The sequence below is a fragment of the Saccostrea echinata genome, unplaced genomic scaffold (genome assembly GCF_033153115.1).
Source record: "Saccostrea echinata isolate AGI-Se365-2 ecotype Australia unplaced genomic scaffold, CSIRO_AGI_Sech_v1 ptg000034l, whole genome shotgun sequence".
NCBI lineage: Eukaryota > Metazoa > Mollusca > Bivalvia > Ostreida > Ostreidae > Saccostrea > Saccostrea echinata.
In genome coordinates this window covers 3,876,339-3,899,049 of record NW_026889783.1, presented here as the reverse complement: position 1 = coordinate 3,899,049, position 22,711 = coordinate 3,876,339, and the positions used below count along the sequence as shown (strand labels likewise).

The window sequence follows — 22,711 nt, the reverse complement described above, 5'->3', positions numbered from 1 at the left end:
CCCCCTCCCCTAAAAAGAGTTGTAATTTTAAAGAAGAACTTTTTGACACTGGTACTTGATTATTAATCAATTACTATTGAACTCTTCTTTACATTCAAAAAAGTTTTAATGGCCAAATTGTCAATGATATTGAATTAAATGGGTGTATAATTTAGGCAGGAATCGAGAGTTAGTGGGCGTAGTTCTTTTTCATGTTAATGACTTTTGTAAAAGTGTTTTGCAGTTTTTTGAGAATCCACTTTTGATTTTACACCAATTCTCGAACAAGTAAACCTTACTACAGCAAGAATTTTTGTTCTTCGTAAATAAGATTGTAATGAAAGAAGTCTAAATGTGGCATCACTAGTCCAACATTTTGATTTAACTAAGTGTGCACCCGTATACATGTTATATTATTATAATCTGACTGTGAAATAAGTCTATTGTTTGGGACAAAATAGTTTACATTGGCTTCTACTTAGGTGTAAAGGCAAAGATTATAAGAATGCTTTTTTTTAAGTACAGCCATTTATTTGATATGGTTTCGGGGTTCTTCGAGTTGAAGTATTATTGATGATAGTTATAATGTATATGCTTGGAAAATTCCAAGCTTGCCTGGAAATATATGTATATTATAAAAAGGCATTTTCCTAATATTCGGGGTAGATCATCATCATATGTACACGAGTTTCTCCACGAGGCCCAATCTAGCTGGAACTTACGAAAACGGACCGGTAATTTTTCTTTAATTTTGGATATATATTTGTATGTTCCGAGCTTAGAAAAATTTGATTGAAATTTTGTTTCCTTATCTTGATTGTAGCAGAATGGGGGGAAGTTCAAAATATGGACCATTTTTGTGGTTTTATACACAATTATATGCCAAAACTACCTTATAAAAAAAACACCCGGATGTAAAATTCCAAATTACGAGGCATTTGATCTTTCGATTAGGGAAAAAATTCGGCCTGGTAAGTTTACGAATTGCGACAAGACTCGTTCATTTCTTAACATTAGATCAAACTGTCTTGAGATAGATCATGCACTCGTGCAGAAATCACACTGTGACAGTTCAAAAACTCATGGAATTGACAAATCAAAAAAAAAAAAAAAAAACTAAATGGTGAATTTTTTGCTTTTCACACATTATGCAATATCCATTCTTCATTTAAAAAAATGAAAAGAAAATCGGGGGTATCCTTTATTGTAGTGAAAAGGGGGCTTATCAAAACACAAAAATAGGACTTAAAATTATATCTAAGGTACTTTATAAGTCGCAGTAGGTTTACATATATCAACAAATGATTGTTGCATTGAATACGTTTCCCAAAATTAAATACCCCTTACATTATGAAAATTTTTTCTCTCCATTCTTCATTTTATTTGACACAAAACGTTGTTTTACGTGGAAACAGAAGGGGGGGGGGGGTAAAACGGCAATAAGATTACAAAGTTTATGTACTTTATGCAGGAAACTAAAATATTCCTTCTTGGTTGCATTTAAATGACAGAATTTTTTTAAAAAGTTAATCTACTGCATGCATATTGAAGTTATCAACAAAACTGGTAAATAAACATTTACAAGGAGAAAGACTACATGTAATTACTTTGGTTGCAGTAGTTTTTCAATCCAAAAACTAAAATAAAATAAAACTTGTAATTTACTTAGAAATTGAAAATATCTCAAAAAGAAATTGCATATATATTACAAAGTGGCTTATTAATTTCAACAAGCACAATCAACTTGAATCAAGACCTACCAGGTATGCAAGAACAGCGAAATATTTTAGTGAAATTTGACGTCATTTTTACTGTGATATTATTGTATTCAATTGTTACGGCAATCAAGGACATTATGACGCATCTGAAACGCTGCGTTAAAACAAATGCGCAGATCAAGTAGGTTTGGCCTTGTTAATTATATGCCTTAATGGACTTTTAAGAATGATCACTGTTTGTTATCTTCCTTTTATCATTTCCTTCAGATTAACTATGGAATCAGAAGTATAGAGAGGTCAAAGTCGCCATAATTTGATGAGGGCTAAAAAATTTTTTACCCAAGATTCTTCTTGGCTCAAAGCTGTTCACAATACAATTGACAAAACAAACTGGAAAAGGTAGGTATTTATTTTGAATATAACTCTCAACAAAAAAAATATGTAAGTTATATTATGAACATGATGTATTTTCAATATTATGATGTTTATATTACAAGCATATATATTAATTATAACATGGGACAAATTATAGGAACATAGCATTCCATCCATATTAAAATATTTACAACTGGATTTGTTGGAAGTAAGATCAGTGCATTGTGGCAAAATGTTTATACTAAAGAAAATGTAAAAAAAAATACGTAAAACCCAAGAAATATTTAAGGCTACAGCATTATTGCAAATTATATAAATGATGCAGAATATGATTTACAACAATCTGATGATGTATACATACTTGTATGTGCAAAATTTTCAATGAAGAAGTTTACAAATTTTTAATAAAATAATGAAGAGAATTTCTCAATGATAATCACAGTTTAAATTGCATTGGTTAATGATGTAATATTTAACTATCACCAATGTGACAATGGTTGGATGACAAGCAAGGAACAGGCGATGACAAATTGGTACAACAATGACAACCCTTCACACCAGAGGTGATCAAAACCATGAAGTAAGCTTAAACAAAATGTATTATATACATACTTAAGTCAAAAATCTATAAATGTGTTGCTAGCATTCCTGGTAACAAATGTCAACCACATAAGGCTGACAGTAGGTGTACAGTAATAATTTGACACAAATTCAGAAATCTTTGCAATGAGTGGCTTTCCATAACTTTATGAGCAGAGCAGCAGTCAGCAAGTTTTTTTCTCAAAAAAGCTTCTAAACAAATTTACAATGAGAAGAAAAAGAAATATGTGTATGTTGCATACATTTCTGTAGCAGCATTAAGCTTCATGCCTGAATTATTAAAAATATTAAAAACTTGATCATGCACTGTATAAGATGTTTTCAACATCTGAAAAAGTAAACAAAATTCAGCACAAGATAAATGAATGTATAGTTCCTCCATTTTTGAAATAATGGAACATCTCTTCATAACCCCACACTTCTGCACTGGGTGTCCCCGCACTCCTCCTCGGGACATCCCCAGAAGATGCAATTCCCCACACAGTTGTAACAAATAAGAAACACAGCAGCAATGAAAACGATGCTGCATATTGTGCAGGGTTTTCTCTCCAAGAAAAACCCAGTCAGATAGAGTACCAGGAACATGGCATGATTATGGAGCAATGCTGGGTTCAGGGGTTTGGGGATAAGTAACACTGGAATCAACCACTGAAGACAATACATTATGATGCTTCTTTAAGTGATGATAATTGCTTTCATGATGATGTTCTCTGCAGTCGTGGTATTTCCCCAATATTGCGTATTACGCCATATTTTACGCAGCCGTAACAATGTTGTATTTGCTTTTCTTTCAGACTATACTGTTTCCAATGATGATTTCTTTTATTAAAGTTATTCTTTCTAAACAAAATTCTTTCCGTTGTTAAAAGAATCCAAAACAGCAAAAATTCCTCTCATTTCCCAAGATTTGTGAAGATTGTAAACAAGCAAATCTACTTTCGGTTTATGACGCATCCAAATCTGCCCATTGTTCTTCTGATGTAAAAAAGCCCGGAGCAAAATAACCTTTTCTGAGTAGAAATCGGATTAAATTAATTTCATATGAAACTGTAATATTGTAAAGTGAAATCATATATTTTTCTTAAAACAATAATGCTTTTAAGCCAAGTTTTATACTTTTTAAGACAGCTAAAAGCTGAGCATTATTACAATGGGGGCAGATTGACTCGTGCACTGCTTTCAATCATTTTCGCATTTAAAAAAATAAAAATAAAAAAAATATGATTGATTGAAGTTAATTTAATTCAAAAATTGTTCTGTGAAAAGAAATATATAACTGCATTATTAAGGCATTTAGTATATTATTATTTTTATATTTTCGAAAAAATATGCGAGAACATCAGTCTAACTTCATTTCCAGAAAAGGAAAGGTGAAGGTCGTGCTAACACGATGAGTGAATAAAAGACTAAAAGTAAAATATTTATTTCTGGAGGAAAAAAAAAACATGGGGAAGAATAAACCCAAAAGTAAGTAAGATAATGCTGCAGTTGTTTAGAACGATATATTTGTTTAATTGTGTAGAATAAAATGTTTTTTGACGAAATCACTAATACAGAGAAAGACCTAAACTGCTAAACTCAAGATAAATAATTCAACCTTGTGTTTTAGCAATCATTCCTGGGTCTACTCGTGAAGAGTTGCTTGTAATGACAGTGACAGAAATTGTCAACCAGTTAATCCAAGCACACAATCAAGGAAAAGATGTTAACCTGAACAGGTAAAGGTAAAAACACAGCTTAAGTCAAAGAAAATAAGCCAATATTGACCATGTTGACAGGTGAAGTGGTAAAAACAACAACACAATCAAGGAAAAGAAGCTAACTTTGACAGGTGAAGTGGTAAAAACAACAATAAAGTAAATTTCGAAATGACAGGTAAAGTTGGTCAATAACAACACAATCAAGGAAAAGAAACCAATAGCTGCAAGTAAAGTGGTAAAAGCAACAATACAGTCAAGGAAAAGATGCCAACCTTGACAGGTAATAAAACAACAAATGTGAAGGAAAAGTTGTCATCTGTAATATGTAAGGTGGTAAAAAGGGGGAAAATGGATATCAACCTTTAATTAACATTTTTAATCAACACATCTAAGGAAAAGATGTCATCCTGAACAGTTAAGACTACCTGGTAAAAATGTCCATGGAACAGATACCAATTATTATTATGGAGTACTGTCAGACAAAGACAGATTATTTGCTAGATTAAATTTATTTTCAACAGATTATACATTTAAAACCTTTGCCCTCCCCCCTTTCACAATCAAATGGTCATCCCTAAAGTTTAATTAAAACATCTAAAAAATTAGACGTACAGAATGCAGACTGCTTTTTTAGGATCTTGCCACAGTTGCTGTTTTTGAACACATCAGTTCTGGCTTTCTTCATGAACCGCTTTATTTAAATTAACATCTCTTTGATTGCCTCAACAATCCTTATTTTTTCCTTAATGCCAGTTATCAGCCTTTGAACACAAATGTGTACATTGTGTGTGTGTGTGTCTCCTTATGCACCTATTTCAAAACAAACAAGAAGTCTGTGAGCTAATGTTCACTAGTAATAACCCCACTCTGATGTGAATATAAGCTCTCATGAATCCCACCATATGACATGCCTAAACAAAGAATTGCTAAAGTTTCAAGCATCTGCCTTGAGTAGTTGCTGAGAAAACTGCAACGAAAATTTGGTACGGTCAGACACATGGATTAACAGGAAGTTGACATCGGATTTGTAAAAAAAAAAAAAAAATTAATCCCACAATATGGCATGCCTAAACAAAGAGTGTGCTAAAATTTCAAGCATCTGCCTTGAGTGTTTGCTGAGAAAACTGTGCCGAAAATTTGGTATGGTCAGAAGCATGGATAAATAGGAAGTTGACATCAGATTTGTAAAAAAACAAATCCCATCATATGGCATGCCTAGACAAAGAGTGTGCTAAAATTTCAAGCATCAGTGATGAGTAGTTGCTGAGAAAACTGCGATGGAAATTTGGTACGGTCATGCAGACATGGATAAAGAGGAAGTTGACATCGGATTCGTAAAAAAAATGAATCCCACCATATAGCATGTGTGGACAAAGTTTGTGCTAAAACTTCAAGCATATGCAATGAGTAGTTGCTGAGAAAACTGTGACAAAAATTTGGTACAGACAGACGCACAGATAAACAGGAAGATGACATCATATTTGTACAAAAATAGATCTCACCATATAGCATGCCTTAACAAAGAGTGCATCTGCATTGATTTTATACTTTTTTTGCATCTCTACTTTTACTTTCGGCCATGGCAGGAAATACAAGTCTTGTTTTAAGAAAAATGAACTTGTTATACATCTGAATCATCTAAATACATTTTGCTTATTTGGTAACTAAATGAACAATGACAATTATTGCTTCCAGGCAATATCAACAAAGATGTAATCAGCCACTTAAAGTTTTTGTGATGAGCATGAAAAAAACTTCTCCCATAATTTATGTACGTGTTGTTTTTGTCTACCTCATTGCTGTTGATATAAATTTTTAATTATTGTAGTGGTCATTAGAGACCAAATTTTCATTTCAAATCAAAGTGTAAAACTGCTACAAGTTTTGAGGTGTAAATCTCCCTCTTTTTCACCATATAGGTTAATGTATGTTCATTATGACCCTTTGAAATAAATTTTTGGGAACAAAGGGAATAAGGAAATAACAATTAAGATAAGAACACAACTGACTACAGTTTTGAACATTGTAACAAAGATATCTTGCTTTTAAGACAAAGGCATGTAGATTCTGAAAGTACATGTATGACAGTTGAAAGACTTTTTACCTAACACATTTTGCAAGAACTGCATGAACTTTTGATTTATTTCTTTAAATTAAAATATTTTTCAGAATCAAAAGCAAAGTTTCCAGTAAATATGGACTATCTAGTCAGCCCCGATTGGTGGATATTATAGCAGCTGTCCCACAGGAGTACAAAAAGGTCAGTAGGATAATAAGCTGCATGTATTTGTCTCTCATGATTATCATTTATCAAAATGCCTCCCAAATATTTGAAAAGAAGATTGCAAAATACAGTTTATAACTTTTTTTTATCTTTTAAGATATTCATCATTGATTTACAGATAAGCATTTCTTTTATGTGTAATGATAGAGGTCTATTTATTTAAGATTCTTCTGCCAAAGCTAAAAGCTAAGCCTGTTCGCACAGCCAGTGGGGTAAGTATTATACAATAGTGTTGTGTTTTGCATGCTTTGCCTAAATAGTAGTCAGGGTTTGACACATGGTGCATGAGCTGGAGGCGAGTGCACTATGTGTCAAACCCTGACTACTATTTAGGCATAGTGCATGCAAAACACAACACTATTGTTATTATTATGCTGACTGTTGTATAAAACGACAATATTTTCTTCATTTCCAATGTTTCATCACCTCTTACATTCATGTTAGTACACCCCTATTATGACGTCACATTGTACGACATGTACGTCATAATCTTTTTTTCTTTAATTTTGAATGTTCCATGGATTAGGTATATGTACAGATAGTTTCAGAGAATTTTAGTTGAATGAAGGGGAAAAAATTGCAAAAAACTATTTTATAAAAAATATTTTGTTTATTTTTTTCTTTAAATATTTGAAACCAAGTTTATATATATTATAATACGTTGCTTTAGATAACGGCGTCTGTGGCATAATCGGTAGCTCGTCGGACTGTCAATCTTGGGGTCATGAGTTCGAGCCCCAGCATGGGCGCTGTCGGATTTTCTTCAGTAAAAGAAGCCATGCACTATTTCGGCATAGTATGCTTACACTATATAAATCCTTAAAACACTATGCAAAAATAGTTGAGTATTGATTATATAAAGACAAACTGACAGGAAGCATAATAATTGATAATAATGGAGCACATATTGTGCTTTATTTTTATGCCCTGAGATCTATCAAAGATTTGGGGGGGGGGGGGGGCAGTATTGTTTTTGTCTTGTCTGTCCATCTGTCATTCTGTATTTCTGTCATGAACTTTAACATTTCCTAAGCTTTTGAACCACAGAAGGTAGAGACTCTTTATTTAGCAGAATTTTAGGTATATATGAGGGCAATAATATATTTTATCAAATTTTCAACATGCCAATTTATCTGTAGAAAAAAAAATTATAAATCAAATTTAAATGGATCAGGATTGGTATTCTGGAATTATAGATAAAGTATACATTGTACAAATTGTTTGGAAGGCTCCAAGTGTGGCAAAGTTCAGTCACATAATAGTAATAATACAAATGGTAAATAATTATCTTCTGGATTTCAATGGTTTATCTTGCCAGTGGAGTTCTTTGTCTCTGTTCAATGTAAGTTGCGATGTTGTACACTCCACACAGAGTTACTCTGAGAGTGATTGGCATTAACTATTTTTGTGTAGTATCAATATTTTGGAAATGAATTTGTTAGTTGTTAACACAGTTTATAATAATTTATTCATTTATATGACTAATTTATGATTGCTACAATAAATCATAGGACCTTGGTAGTTTTTAGTACATATGTACTTGTTGATTGTAGATAGCTGTTGTTGCTGTTATGTGTAAACCACATAGATGTCCACACATTGCTATGACAGGAAACATCTGTGTGTAAGTATGACACATGTAGACTTCTTATTCAAAAATATATATCAAAGAAAATTGTTATTTTATGATTTCAGCTCAATGAAAGTATTACATTAAAACATAAGGCCTAAGTATCGCAAGCTACCTAACGATATGATACATATCACGATACGGTTTTGCGATACAACATGTATTACTATACAGTATGAGTTGTCAACAATTTAATTAGCTGTTATCTTTACTCATTCCTGTTTGCTAACCTCCACAGATACAGAAAATATAAAAAGAATGTCTCGATACACATAACCAAACTTACTTATAAGTGGAATTTTTAGTCCTAGCATTGTAATTTTTTCTTTGCTAACTTGTTTTCAGCCATTTTGGAACGTTAAAATTTGTTAGGTTATATGTAGATTTTACTGAAAAAACAATGAAAATTAATTTGTACTGTATCACAATACATACAACTCGATACAATATGCGTATCCTGAGCCCTTGTGATCAATACGATCGATGTATCACTGTATCGTTACACCTCTATAGAATATGTTCCTGTAGATTCTAAAGAATGTTTGATCATTATTGAAATATCCTCATCCATCTGTTACACTTTCTGGACATTACTAATCCTTGTTCATTTCTAACTTGAGATGAGCTTTTGATGTATCCCTTACATTAGTGTCCCAGATTAAAGTTTTTGGAGCAAGTTTATTTCATAGTTAGCGACTTCTATTTTATACTCAACAGGACAGCTAGATCAGCCAGTCCATCCAGCATAGCTATATTGTCAAACTGTAAATGTCTTACATACTCTGTTGCATAAAATGATCATCACACAGATTTGAACTTTCTGTCAATATAAGATTTGCTAAATAAATACTTGATGTATTATTGAGTTACATTCTGTTTAAGGTACTATCCAGATTAATGAGTTACATTCTGTGTAAGGTACTATCAAGATGACCCAGATTAATGAGTTGCATTCTGTGTTAGGTACTATCTAGTTGATCCAGATTAATGAGTTAAATTCTGTGTTAGGTACTATCAAGATGATCCAGATTAATGAGTTACATTCTGTGTTAGGTACTGTAAAGTTGGTCCAGATTAATAAGTTACATTCTGTGTTAGGTACTATCAAGATGACCCAGGTTAATGAGTTACATTCTGTGTTTGGTACTATCAATATGACCCAGATTAATGAGTTACATTCTGTGTTAGGTACTATCAAGATAACCCACATTAATGAGTTACATTCTGTGTTAAGTACTATCAAGTTGATCCAGATTAATAAGTTACATTCTGTGTTAGGTACTATCAAGATGACCCAGATAAATGAGTTAAATTCTGTGTTAGGTACTATCAAGATGATCCAGATTAATGAGTTACATTCTGTGTTAGGTACTGTAAAGTTGGTCCAGATTAATAAGTTACATTCTGTGTTAGGTACTATCAAGATGACCCAGGTTAATGAGTTACATTCTGTGTTAGGTACTATCAATATGACCCAGATTAATGAGTTACATTATGTGTTTGGTACTATCAATATGACCCAGATTAATGAGTTACATTCTGTGTTAGGTACTATCAAGATAACCCACATTAATGAGTTACATTCTGTGTTAAGTACTATCAAGTTGATCCAGATTAATAAGTTACATTCTGTGTTAGGTACTATCAAGATTACCCAGGTTAATGAGTTACATTCTGTGTTAGGTACTATCAATACCGGTATGACCCAGATTAATGAGTTACATTCTGTGTTAGGTACTATCAAGTTGACCCAGATTAATGAGTTACATTCTGTGTTAGGTACTATCAATTTGACCCAGATTAATGAGTTACATTCTGTGTTAGGTACTATCAAGTTGACCCAGATTAATGAGTAACATTCTGTGTTAGGTTCTATCAAGATAACCCAGATTAATGAGTTACAATCTGTGTTAGGTACTATCAAGTTGATCCAGATTAATAAGTTACATTCTATGTTAGGTACTATCAAGTTGATCCAGATTAATAAGTTACATTCTGTGTTAGGCACTATCAAGATGATCCAGATTAATAAGTTACATTCTGTCTTAGGTACTATCAAGTTGACCCAGATTTGACCCAGAGTTACAATCTGTGTTAGGTACAGTCCAGGTGGTCCAGACTTGGATTATGTATCAATTAGTTACATTCTGTTTTAGGTACTGTCCAGATAGCCCAGACTTGGATTATGTATTATTGAGTTACATTTTGTTTTAGGTACTGTCCATGTGGCCCAGATGGATTATGTATGAATGAGTTTTATTCTGTTTTAGGTATAATGTCCATGTGGCCCAGACTTGGATTTTGTTTTAATGAGTAACATTCTGTTTTAGATACTGTCCATGTGGCCCAGACTTGCATTATGTATTTTTTGAGTAACATTCTGTTTAAGGTACTGTCAAGGTGGTCCATACTCGGATTTTGTATTAATGAGTTACATTCTGTTTTAGGTACTGTCCAGGTGGCCCAGACTCAGATTTTGTATTAATGAGTTACATTCTGTTTTAGATACTGTCCATGTGGCCCAGACTTGGATTATGTATTAATGAGTTACATTCTGTTTTAGGTACTGTCCAGATAGCCCCAATCTAATTAAAATTAGATGTTCCGAATCCGCTATCGCTTCTCAAACATCTAACAACATCCCATTCGGGGTCACGTCAGAGCGACCTTTCGATTATGAATAAACATAAAAATTTTGGCCAATCAGATTCAACCTTCTGTATTCAATTCTAAAATTAGTTCCACGGCTACATCTCTAGATTATTGATGCTCAGTAGACTTTCTTACGTTGAATTAAAGTAATTTTGGTATAAATTGAACGTATAGTCCGCCAATCTGGCATTCTTACCTGAATAACGCAAACGAAAATGCACAAACTACTATATATCCCGCACGTCACATTCATATATAGCACGGTCTTTACCATGCATATTTTGTTTACTACGAAACCTCTCGGGCGTTTAGGTTTGGCAGTAAAAAAAAGAAACGCATCCGAACTATAAGCCAAGATTTCGACGACGGCGATTTCATCAGTCTAGACGAACTCCAAAAACAGCGTGAACTCCGAAAACGAAGTCTTTGGCTCCATCATGCATCGCGCCAAAATGGCGTCCAATGTAAACAAACGATGGATTATCGTTCGCTTTCTCCAAACATACGGCTGCATAATGACTGTATTTAGTGCAATATTACTTCATTTTATTTTTTGTTGAATGGATAATTGCATTTATTAAATTATTTTGTGAATATTGACTCATTTATCGCTTCAAACTCTTGCATATTAGTGAATTGGATATACGGCATCAAATTCAATACTGCCGGTAAGAAATATTTTCTTATTAAATTTATTGTCTCCTTGATTTAAATTTTATGTCGTTCCTACTCTAAAGGTACTTTTATTTGTTTTTGAAGACACCCAACTTGTATTTATTTTAATCAGAAAATGTGCATTTTTCACCACGGAGCAGAGGTATTAACAGGTTCATTTTTAGAAGACATGTTGTGCCCTTAATATCTAGAAGAGTGGGTTTTAAAGTCTTCATATTGATAGATAATATAGTTTTAAAAATGTGTTCATAATAATATCTGTTCGTATATGATAAAAAATCGGTAAATAACGATGGTAAAAACTTACGCGTCCAATTCAGATGTCGTACACAAATAAAAAACCGTAATACTAATTTATGTGTAAAATTCAGTCAAGTTTTTAACAGTTACAATATATATTGCCCCATTTTGCAGATATATCCCTTTTTTATGCATATTTACTTCTCAAAACGTATCATTTTCTCTATGATTGATCTGACTTGAAACGTTAACTTTGAAAGTAAATATCTCCTTTTTTGCAAATAAAATCAAAAATCTGACAAATACGATCTCTTCCGAAGTCTTTTATTTAGCATTTCTGAGTACTGGTATAATTGCCATACTTTCCAAAACTTTGCACGGACAGTTTTTGTAGACCCATCATTTTTGCCGAAAAATCGCCATTTAGTGTGTGTGTGCGCATGCGCAGACTCTTTTTTCGGAGTCTTTTTCAGTCTCAATTTCTTACTTCCGGAAACGCTGTTTTTGGAGTTCGTCTAGACTGTTCATTGGGTAATCGAAAGGTCGCTCTGACGTGACCCCGAATGGGATGTTGTTAGATGTTTGAGAAGCGATAGCGGATTCGGAACATCTAATTTTAATTAGATTGAGATAGCCCAGACTTGGATTATGTATTAATGAGTTGCATTCTGTTTTTGGTACTGTCCAGGTAGCCCAGACCTGGATTATGTATTAATGAGTTACATTCTGTTTTAGCTACTGTCCAGGTGGTAAAGACTCGGATTTTGTATTAATGAGTTACATTCTGTTTTAGGTACTGTCCAGGTGGCCCAGACTCGGATTTTGAATACTCCACACAGTCTTATACAGGATATGAGGTAATTAAGCATGTTTTGGCCAAAGGTTCAGATCCACTCAGCTTCAATTGTTTATAAGATGACAGGAGTGGATTAAAACCCTTTATAGTAAAGATGCAGACCAGAAATACTGTACGTTCCTTATTTTACACAAGTTCTTTAAGATCACAAAATGCCTTGAAGATGTCAAATTGCGAGAGCAGGAATTCAAGAGTGGACTGTTGACATGTATTTCAGGGATATAAAAATAAAAAGGAATATTTTTAGTTTGTGAGCAGTGCTTCTCATGTAAATATCAATAATGAATGCATATATATATTTAGGATTTTTCTGTTTATGTACGTCTAGTAACACACACACATATATTTGGCTTACAATATTAGATTTTCAGCAAGTCGGAAAAAACCTGGTATGGAATATTTTGGCAGATATTAATTTATACTGAGTTGATTTATTGTAGCCAACTTCTATGCGAGCGATCAGAGCCAGGTACAATCCATATTTACAGACAAGACACAGAGTGGAACAGGTAGTTAGTGGTTTACAGTGTATTGCAAAAGCATCATAGAAACATCTTTAAATTTTTATCTTCCAGTTTTTACATACATGTATATGTAGATTCAGAATCTTAAGTTACACTGTAGATACAGACCAGAATATAAAGTTTGACAGTCTCGGTAATTTTGTAAATATTACAGTTAAAACAACTGGGCCACAGTGTGGACAAAGTGGAGTTTATTGTGATGGGTGGCACATTCATGAGTTTGGCCGATGAATACAGAGACTACTTTATTAGGAATTTACACGATGCATTGTCTGGACATACAAGCAGCTGTGTTGACGAGGCAGTCAAGTATGATGCTTCTGATTATTACACAAAATTTAGTTTATTTGTTTCAGAAAGTTCACTGAAAATGAAAGAAGGTTGGTTTGCATTTAAATTTATCTTTATGCTAATTTCAGATATTCTGAGAAAAGTATGACAAAATGCATTGGAATAACCATAGAAACTCGTCCAGACTATTGTCTCCGTAAACACATAAGGTAATTTCAATTCATAAATCATCAGTCTTATGAACACTGTTTGGATTTTGCATGTACTTGTAGAAATGTTCATATGTGAGGGGTTTTCAAAAAGTATGTGGACTAGTGCCATAAAATCAAAACTTCATAGAGATGCATCAATGAAGTTTTACACATTTAGGTAGCATCATATTTTCTGTCTATAGAATAAACTCTAAGTCATAAGTTTTATTTTTTAATTTTAATAAATTGGTAATGTTTTTGTACGCAATGGTATGACCAGGTGGGGAAACCTAAAAAAGATTCAGAGAGGGAACTTAAGCACACTTAATGTCAAATTGTAGTCAGAGTGTCTTAAGTCAGTCATGACGATGCTAATGTGTGGCAGACATTTAACTCTGTCAAACAAATTGTGCTGGCATAATCAAGTGAGGATCTTTCCCTTTGTATGGAATACATTACAATATTATGCATTGAAATCAGCTGTTCATGACATTGCAAAGTCATATGAACAAGGTAGGTCTTAGTCTCACTCAACTCCAATGAATCTCATCAAGAAAAATGTATTGAAGCAGAGGGAGTAGACATTGAGAAACAATCACATTGCCGGACATCATGAAACTCAACGGCGATAGCATTGGGTGATAATATTATGTCTTTATTTGGCAAATTATTAATGTGTCAAGCAAAAATTTTCAACACTTCTTAAACTTTTCTTGTTTTATGTTCCTTATCAATTTTGTAAGCACTTACTACATGTACATAATATCAATTTTATTGCATCAGCCCACAAACTTGTCGATATACATTGTATTCACATTTTTATGTTGTATACTTTTTTCAAAATAGTTTTCTTTATGGTGCTTATTAATTATTGTTTGCACATCATTTACACACATGTAAACTTTGTATTGAAAGACATAATCTGTTTTTTTTAGTGACATGCTTCGCTATGGTTGTACTAGACTAGAGATCGGAGTTCAGAGTGTATATGAAGACGTAGCAAGAGACACAAACAGGTGAACAAAACTCTGGCAAAAAGAGAAAAAATTTAAGAATTGTAGGCCTGTAAGTGGCAGAAAACGGAATATTCCATAGTCTTGGTAGATTACATGAAATATTTTAAACATTTGCTCTATTTTAGCATTTCATACAAGTGAAGAGCCACATGACCATTAGAAGATTCAGTATAATTAGTAAAGTATATTTGAAACATTGGAACATGAATCCAGAAAGAACCCTAAATGTTGTATGCTATGTCTTATAGAGGCCACACAGTAAAAGCAGTAACAGAGTCTTTCCAGATGGCTAAAGATGCTGGGTTTAAAGTAGTAGCTCATATGATGCCTGACCTACCTAACGTGGGCTGGGAGAGAGATGTCGAACAGTTCATTGTAAGTAAACTGAGATTTAAAAAAAAAAAAGGAGGTTGAGATTGAGTTTTGGAAAACAAAGTTGTACATGAGGGCATTGTTATTGCCATTTATCAGAAAGCTTTTAGAGTTCTAGCTCACAGAGGTAATCCCATCCCCAGATATATTACCACAGGTAAATACATAGGAGAATTGATATGAAATTAATTTGCTGAGAATAAAAGATTAAATACATGTATTGGTGTCATTTCCCATAACATTATTTGGAACAGAGGTAAAATTAGAGCATTGATCTCAAAATGTCAAACGATTCTATCAAAAAGATGTACTGACTTTTAAGAGAGTCAATTGTAAATCCCCGAAATAGCCTAAAAGATACATCTGACTTGTAAGTGGACCAACTTATAAGTTAATTGCATTCTTTTTGGTTAGTACCGGTACATTCTCTTTTCATTGATCACTTTTGAATCATTTTGCCCTCAGTTACATGTGAGTAATCATTTTCCAAATTGTTGTTCTATTTTGAAATTCATGAATAACATATATGTACCTCTACAGAAAAAGTAAAATGAACTGTAAATAATTGTAAACTTTACTTATGATAACAAGTTTTGCTAAATCTTATCTTTGTAAAATTTACAGTCATGTCTTTTTTTTTAAATTGAGAAGTATTTTTATTTATGCAAAAAAATAAATAAATAAAAATGATAAAACAACACAGAGTGAATTAGTGTATAAAATATGTTGCAATATTATCTTTGACTTTTAAAGAAAGTTGTTGAACACAAGTTTTGAAAAATATGTAGATCTATATTCTTTAAAAAATCACTTGATGTAATTTTTCTCCAGGAGTTTTTTGAAAACCCAGCATTCCGAGCAGATGGTCTTAAAATTTACCCTACCCTGGTGATCAGAGGCACTGGTATGCTCATTGTTACACATTATTTGTTGATCAAATTGAATTTGTTTTACTAAGTTCTAAAACATTCGTTAAGCTGACCTATTAGTTTTATGTACAGTATGTAAGGCTATTTTGTTGACTTGTTTAGGTTTATATGAATTATGGAAAACTGGTCGCTACAAGAGTTATCCCCCTAGTGGCCTCATAGATCTGATAGCTAGAATTCTAGCACTGGTTCCCCCATGGACCAGAGTTTATAGGGTCCAGAGGTTAGTCTCAAAGTTATTGATAAATGCAAAATAATACAAACAAAGAAAAAATTTAAAATAAAAATATGGATTTACAAACATATAATAAGTACATGTATATACATTACACTGTGTCTTATGAAGTACTGTGTATATATTTGGGGTTTTGCTGATTACAGAGATATTCCTATGCCATTAGTAAGTTCTGGAGTAGAGCATGGAAATCTACGAGAGCTAGCTTTGGCTCGGATGAAAGATCTGGGGACAAGTAGTCGTGACGTCAGAACACGGGAAGTAGGAATTCAGGAAATCCACAACAAAGTCAGGCCATATGAGGTGAGAATTCAATTTCTCTTTTCTTTGAACAATCTTTTACTTAAATCTGTGTAATGCACCGTTCCTGACCATGATAATAAACTTGAATAGACCAATTATGCTTATAGTGTTGCACAATTACTATTAACCTTTGTCAAATTTTATTAGGCTGATTTGTAAAAATGTCAAAAAAAAAAAAAAAATAGTCTTTTGAAATTCTTGTTGATAGTCTCAGTGCACATGTAATTAAGGGTTTTGTAAATTAGTTCCTCTACCAGTTTGGAAATTACACTGAAAAATTAAATGTAAATTTTAGGCAGAATTAATCAGAAGAGATTATTGTGCAAATGGAGGCTGGGAGACATTTTTATCATACGAGGACCCGGAGCAGGACATTCTGATAGGACTACTGAGATTACGCAAGTGTTCCCCCGACACATTTAGACCAGAACTCCGATCAGGCTGCTCTATTGTTAGAGAGCTCCATGTCTACGGAAGTGTAGTCCCTGTCCACGCCAGGGATCCCACTAAATTCCAACATCAGGTAAAGAGAAAGTCAAGCCAGTGGAATATGAAAGATGGAGAAAACATGATGTTTAGTTGTTACCCTTTCTCTAAGAAAATATTTCACAGGTTGATAAAAGGAAGGGGTTGGTTATTGAAGGGAATATGGTTCATTTTATAGGAATAACCATTTCCCTTTTGACCTTTCAATGTATAAACAAAATATAAGTCAATTTAAAAAATTCAGTTTTGTTATAAGTATCCAATGTGTTAAACCATCGTTATGTTACTAATGTTACATATGTTACTAAAACTTGTTTGCAGGGTTTTGGTATGTTACTTATGGAAGAAGCAGAAAGAATAGCCAGAGAGGAACATGGTTCATCAAAAATAGCTGTGATATCTGGTAGGTTGTTAGCTGTGATATCTGGTAGGTTGTTAGCTGTGATATCTGGTAGGTTGTTGGCTGTGATATCTGATTGGTTTTAGGTTTTTAGCTCACCTGAGCTGAAGGCTCAAGTGAGCTTTTCTGATCACATTTTGTCCGTCTGTCCGTCTGTCTAGCTGTCCATCCGTCTGTAAACTTTTCACATTTTCGACTTCTTCTCCAGAACCACTGGGCCAATTTCAACCAAACTTGCCACAAAGCATCCTTGGGTAAAGGGGATTCAAGTTTTTTCAAGTGAAGGGCCACACCCTCTTTCAAGGGGAGATAATTAAGAATTAGTGAAAATTTGGTGGTATCTTTTAAAAATCTTCTTCTCAAGAACCACTGGGCTGTTAAAGTTGAAACTTATGTGAGACCTTCATTACATAGTGTAGATTCAAGTTTGTTCAAATCATAACCCTCTGGGGGATCATAACCCCCACAATGGTGGATCAAAGTTTTACATAGGAATATATAGGAATAAATCTTTAAAAGTCTTCTCCTCAAGAACAACTAAGCCATGATTAGTCATATTGATATGGAATCATCCTCAGGTAGTGTAGATTCAAATTTGTTCAAATCATGACCCCCAGGGGTAGGGTGGGGCCACAATGGGGAATCAAAGTTTTACATAGAAATATATAGAAAAAAATCTTTAAAAATCTTCTTCTCAAGAACAACAAAGCCACAATTAGTCATATTGATATGGAATCATCCTCAGGTTGTGCAGATTCAAGTTTGTTCAAATCATGACTCTTGGGGTAGGGTGGGGCCACTATGGGGAATCAAAGTTTTACATATGAATATATAGAAAAAAATCTTTAAAAATCTTCTCCTCAGGAACAACAAAGCCACAATTAGTCATATTGATGTGGATTCATCCTCAGGTAGTGCAGATTCAAGTTTGTATCAAATCATGACCCCTGGGGGTAGGATGGGGCCACAATGGGCGATCAAAGTTTTACATAGGAATATACAGAAAAAAACTTGAAAAATCTTCTTCTCAAGAACAGCAAAGCCTTGTTAAGTCATATTGATATGGAAGCATTCTCAGATACTGTAGATTTAACTTTGTTCGAGTCATGACCCCCAGGGTTAGGGTGGGGCCACAATGGGGGGGTCAAAGTTCTACATAGGAATATATAGGAAAAAACTTTAAAAATCTTCTTCTCAAGAACAGCAAAGTCGTGTTTTGTCATATTGATATGGAAGCATTCTCAGGTAGTGTAGATTCAATTTTGTTCAAATCATGACCCCTGGGGGTAGGATGGGGCCACAATGTGGGATCATAGTTTTACATAGGAATATATAGGGGAAAAAACTTGAAAAATCTTCTTCTCAGGAACAGCAAAGCCATGTTTTGTCATATTGATATGGAAGCATCCTCAGGTAGTGTAGATTCAAATTTGTTCAAATCATGACCCATGGGAGTAGGGTGGGGCCACAATGGGGGATCATAGTTTTACATAGGAATATATAGGGAAAAAACTTGAAAAATCTTCTTCTCAGGAACAGCAAAGCCATGTTTTGTCATATTGATATGGAAGCATCTTCAGGTAGTGTAGATTCAAGTTTGTTCAAATCATAACCCCCAGGGGTAGGGTGGGGCCACAATGTGGGATCAAATTTTTACATATGAATATATAGGAAAAAATCTTTTCAACAACAGAAAAGCCATGTTTAATCATATTGATATGGAAGCATCCTCAGGTAGTGTAGATTCAAGTTTGTTCAAATGATGGGGGGGGGGGGGGATAGGGAGGGTCCACAATGTGGGATCAAATTTTTAACAGGGGAATATATAGGAAAAAAATCTTTAAAAATCTTCTGCTCAAGAACAGCAAAGCCATTTGTTATATTGATAAGGAAGCATCCTCAAGTAGTTCAAAATCTAAGCCCCCCCCCCCCCTTTAAACTTTTCAATACTGAAGTGATTTGTGCTTTTTCCTAGCCAATGTGCTCAGGTGAGTGATGTGGCCCATGGGCCTCTTGTTTAGTTGTGATATTTGGTAGGTTGTTAGTTGTGATATCTGGTAGGTTGTTAGTTGTTATGTCTGGTAGGTTGTTAGCTGTGATGTCTGGTAGTTTGTTAGCTGTGATATCTGGTAGGTTGTTGGCTGTGATATTGGATTGGTTTTAGGTTTTTTAGTTTTGATATCTGGTAGGTTGTTAGCTTTGATATCTGGTAGGTTGTTAGCTTTGATATCTGGTAGTTTGTTATCTGTGATATCTGGTAGGTTGTTAGCTGTGATATCTGGCAGGTTGTTTAATAGCTGTAATGTCTGGTAGGTTATTGATCTCTTCATGTGATTAAGGCTGTCTAGAGAATTTCAATATTGGCATATCAATTGATTAAAATTTGACAAATTGAATGATTTAAATAACAAAAACTTAACTCAAATGTTTAATTACATGTAAAAAGAATGCGGGATTTAACAGACCTTTGATGATGAGAAGTAAAATTTGCAAAAGGTTGCTTATGAGAGAAAGCACAAATCCTTTGAGATGAAGTAATGTGCATACGTTACTCTGCCATAGTTCTGTAACAACCTTGAGTGGTGTGAGTTACATGTACATATTGTAGGTACACTAGCATGCATGCCCTAAATACTCTGTCATAGTACTGTATCTACCACAAGTGGTTTTACTTACTTGTTCTTTAGTGTACATAATTTAAATAGTCTTCTCTCTATCTCTTGTAGGGGTTGGAACAAGGAATTACTACAGAAAGATTGGATATGAGCTGGATGGACCATACATGTCTAAATCACTAGTCTAAATAAATACATGTACTGAAAATCATTTGCATTGTAATTATTTTTCTTTTTTTTTTTGTTTGTTTGTATGTTGTTTAACGTCCCTCTCGGGAATTTTTCACTCATATGGAGACGCCACCACTTGCCGGTGGAGAGCTGCAAATTTTGTCATATGCTCGGCACTTAAGGCCATTGAGCAGTGAGGGATCTTTATCGTGCCAGCACCTACTGCGACAAGGGACCTTGGTTTATATGGTCTCATCTGAAGAACCGGTCTCCACGTCCCACAGTGGGATTCGAACCCGTGACGTAAGGATCAACTCCTTACTTTGCGACTCTAGAACAGACGCTCTAACCACTGCGCCACGCAGGAGACAATTTTATTTTTTTTAGTTTGTAGAAAGAAATAGCTGTGAATATACTGAATATAAACAGAGTTATTTAGAAAAGTAAAGTTATTTCAATTCTCCATATGAAATACCCTCATGGACAATGAAATTAAGATTAATGTAAAATGACACAAATTATGCCTAATTTTGGAAAAGTATTATTAAACTTTAGTCACTGGACTCGGGTGAATTGCGATTTGCTTTTGTCTTTTAATTTTCATCCACGATTCTCCTTAGCTTTTGAACATTTTTCAGTGTTTTGAAACAGTTCAACCATGCAATTTTAATCTTTTTTGTTGTTTTTTTTCGGGGGGGGGGGGGGGGGGGGGGGGGTATGCAGAAGAAAAATTGGGAATATCCTGACCCTTCACCATGTGGGTCAGGGGATGGGACGAAATGAAAATTTATTGGTTCAAGCTTTTGGCCCGAGGATTGAGCTGAATTTGTTATATATGTATATAACAGGTGCTCATTGAAAACATTTAGCAAGCAAACTGTATGCATGTTAACAAGAAGATAGGGGCCCTTTACCAAACTGAAATTTATGTTCCAAGAGTTTTTGGTCCCAGGGTGAAACTTAATTAATACGTATATATTGATAATACTGTAAACCAATTATTATTTGCGAGCCATGAATTTTAAAATTTTGGAAGAAGCACCCTTGCTCATAGTTTGTCTGCTTGGTACTCAGGAGCAGAGAAGAAAATTTTCAAAGAATTAATGCATTTTCACTGCCGCACCCTAAACACAAGATGCCTGACCCAGGGACTGTATTTCACAACTTGGGTAGTTTACTTAACTTAGCTTTTGACAACTATGTGCTGAGTTTGACTGCTTTGTACCAAGGAGTAAAGAAGATTTTCAAAGAATTAATTCGGGATGACAACAAGTATTTGAGTACTCCACTATCCTTCAGTCATACCGACTATCAACTAAATATATTTTACTCGGTTACTTGGTAAATATGTGCTACTTTATAATTATAAAAATAGATTCACCTTATGTGTTTAGGGTGGGGCAGTGAAAATGCATTAATTCTTTGAAAATTTTCTTCTCTGCTCCTGAGTACTAAGCAGACAAACTATGAGCAAGGGTGCTTCTTCCAAAATTTTAAAATTCATGGCTCCATTGTCAGGGACTCTGGTTTGAGGGCAGGGCTGTTTATCAAATAGTGAAAATGCATTAATCTGTGAAAAATCTTCCTCTTGGGCATCTAGCAGACAAACTAAGGGCAATGAGTAAGGGCATCTTCACTAAATTGCAACATTCATGTTTATTTATCTTGTACATGTATAGAAATGTTTAGTCTACTTTGAGACATCATCTCAAACCACGGTCCGGAGTCCGCATATACATGTAGCTCTCTCCTACCCATGGCTGCAGTGTCATAATCTTGAATATTTACGCCTCTATGTTGTGACGTCATGTTCAGTCAATGACAATATTTGTTTCCATCGCAATTGAAATCAACAACTGACATCAACAGTGTACAAGAAATGTTTTGTAGAATGTGATTGGGTATTGAAAGGTCTCGTCAAAGTTCATTATCCGACTATGCTTTACTCACATTGGACAATTTTTTAATGAGCTGCGAAATATTCTCTTCTCGTTCAACCAAGGCCAGAATGGGAGAGGATCATACATTTTGGCCGTGGTTTGCGACGATGACTTTGAGAGAGGTTACTGTATTCCCTTTAGAATATTCACCTGATAATTAATCACTACATAAGGTAATTGATAGGTATACCGAATAAAAGAAATATACAATAATTTTAATACATGTATATGATACAAAAATTACTTTCATAGTTTTGAATGGTCTGGTAGACTTGTAAGTAATAGATATATCAACATGACTAAAATACTTGATATTTAAATTTGTGCTGTAAATAAAAGTTAAAGACAAGGTTGGCCGGGAAATACCAGTAGTGGGAATTACCAGTGGTAAATACCGGTATTTCCCGTCCTGGGAAATACTACAAATTTTCTCTAAACTGGGAAATATTGGGAAATACTCGGAAATACAAAGTTAGATTTTTATTTCTTTAATTCATTCAGTCTTATACAAAATTCAAAAATAAAATTT

The 22,711-nt window shown here is 34.0% G+C and overlaps 1 protein-coding gene across 1 annotated transcript; it reads left to right on the top strand.

Annotated features, from left to right (window-relative positions):
- The first annotated feature begins 4,047 nt into the window (after positions 1-4,047).
- LOC133199584 (elongator complex protein 3) lies at positions 4,048-20,282 on the top strand. Its single transcript, XM_061335400.1, has 17 exons — positions 4,048-4,139; positions 4,282-4,390; positions 6,542-6,632; positions 6,821-6,868; positions 8,210-8,280; positions 12,647-12,710; positions 13,150-13,218; positions 13,388-13,542; positions 13,653-13,733; positions 14,651-14,731; positions 14,980-15,106; positions 15,935-16,007; positions 16,135-16,255; positions 16,414-16,570; positions 16,866-17,093; positions 17,378-17,459; positions 20,183-20,282. The coding sequence occupies exons 1-17, from the start codon at positions 4,118-4,120 to the stop codon at positions 20,257-20,259; spliced, it is 1,656 nt and encodes a 551-aa protein (XP_061191384.1). The 5' UTR covers positions 4,048-4,117; the 3' UTR covers positions 20,260-20,282.
- Positions 20,283-22,711: the final 2,429 nt, after the last annotated feature.

Excerpts from the sequence above, each read along its gene's own strand:
- LOC133199584 (XM_061335400.1), top strand. The coding sequence starts at position 4,118 with ATGGGGAAGAATAAACCCAAAA. Across the intron at positions 15,107-15,934 it reads GAGATGTCGAACAGTTCATT|GAGTTTTTTGAAAACCCAGC; the intron begins GTAAGTAAACTG and ends ATTTTTCTCCAG. Across the intron at positions 17,094-17,377 it reads CCACTAAATTCCAACATCAG|GGTTTTGGTATGTTACTTAT; the intron begins GTAAAGAGAAAG and ends ACTTGTTTGCAG.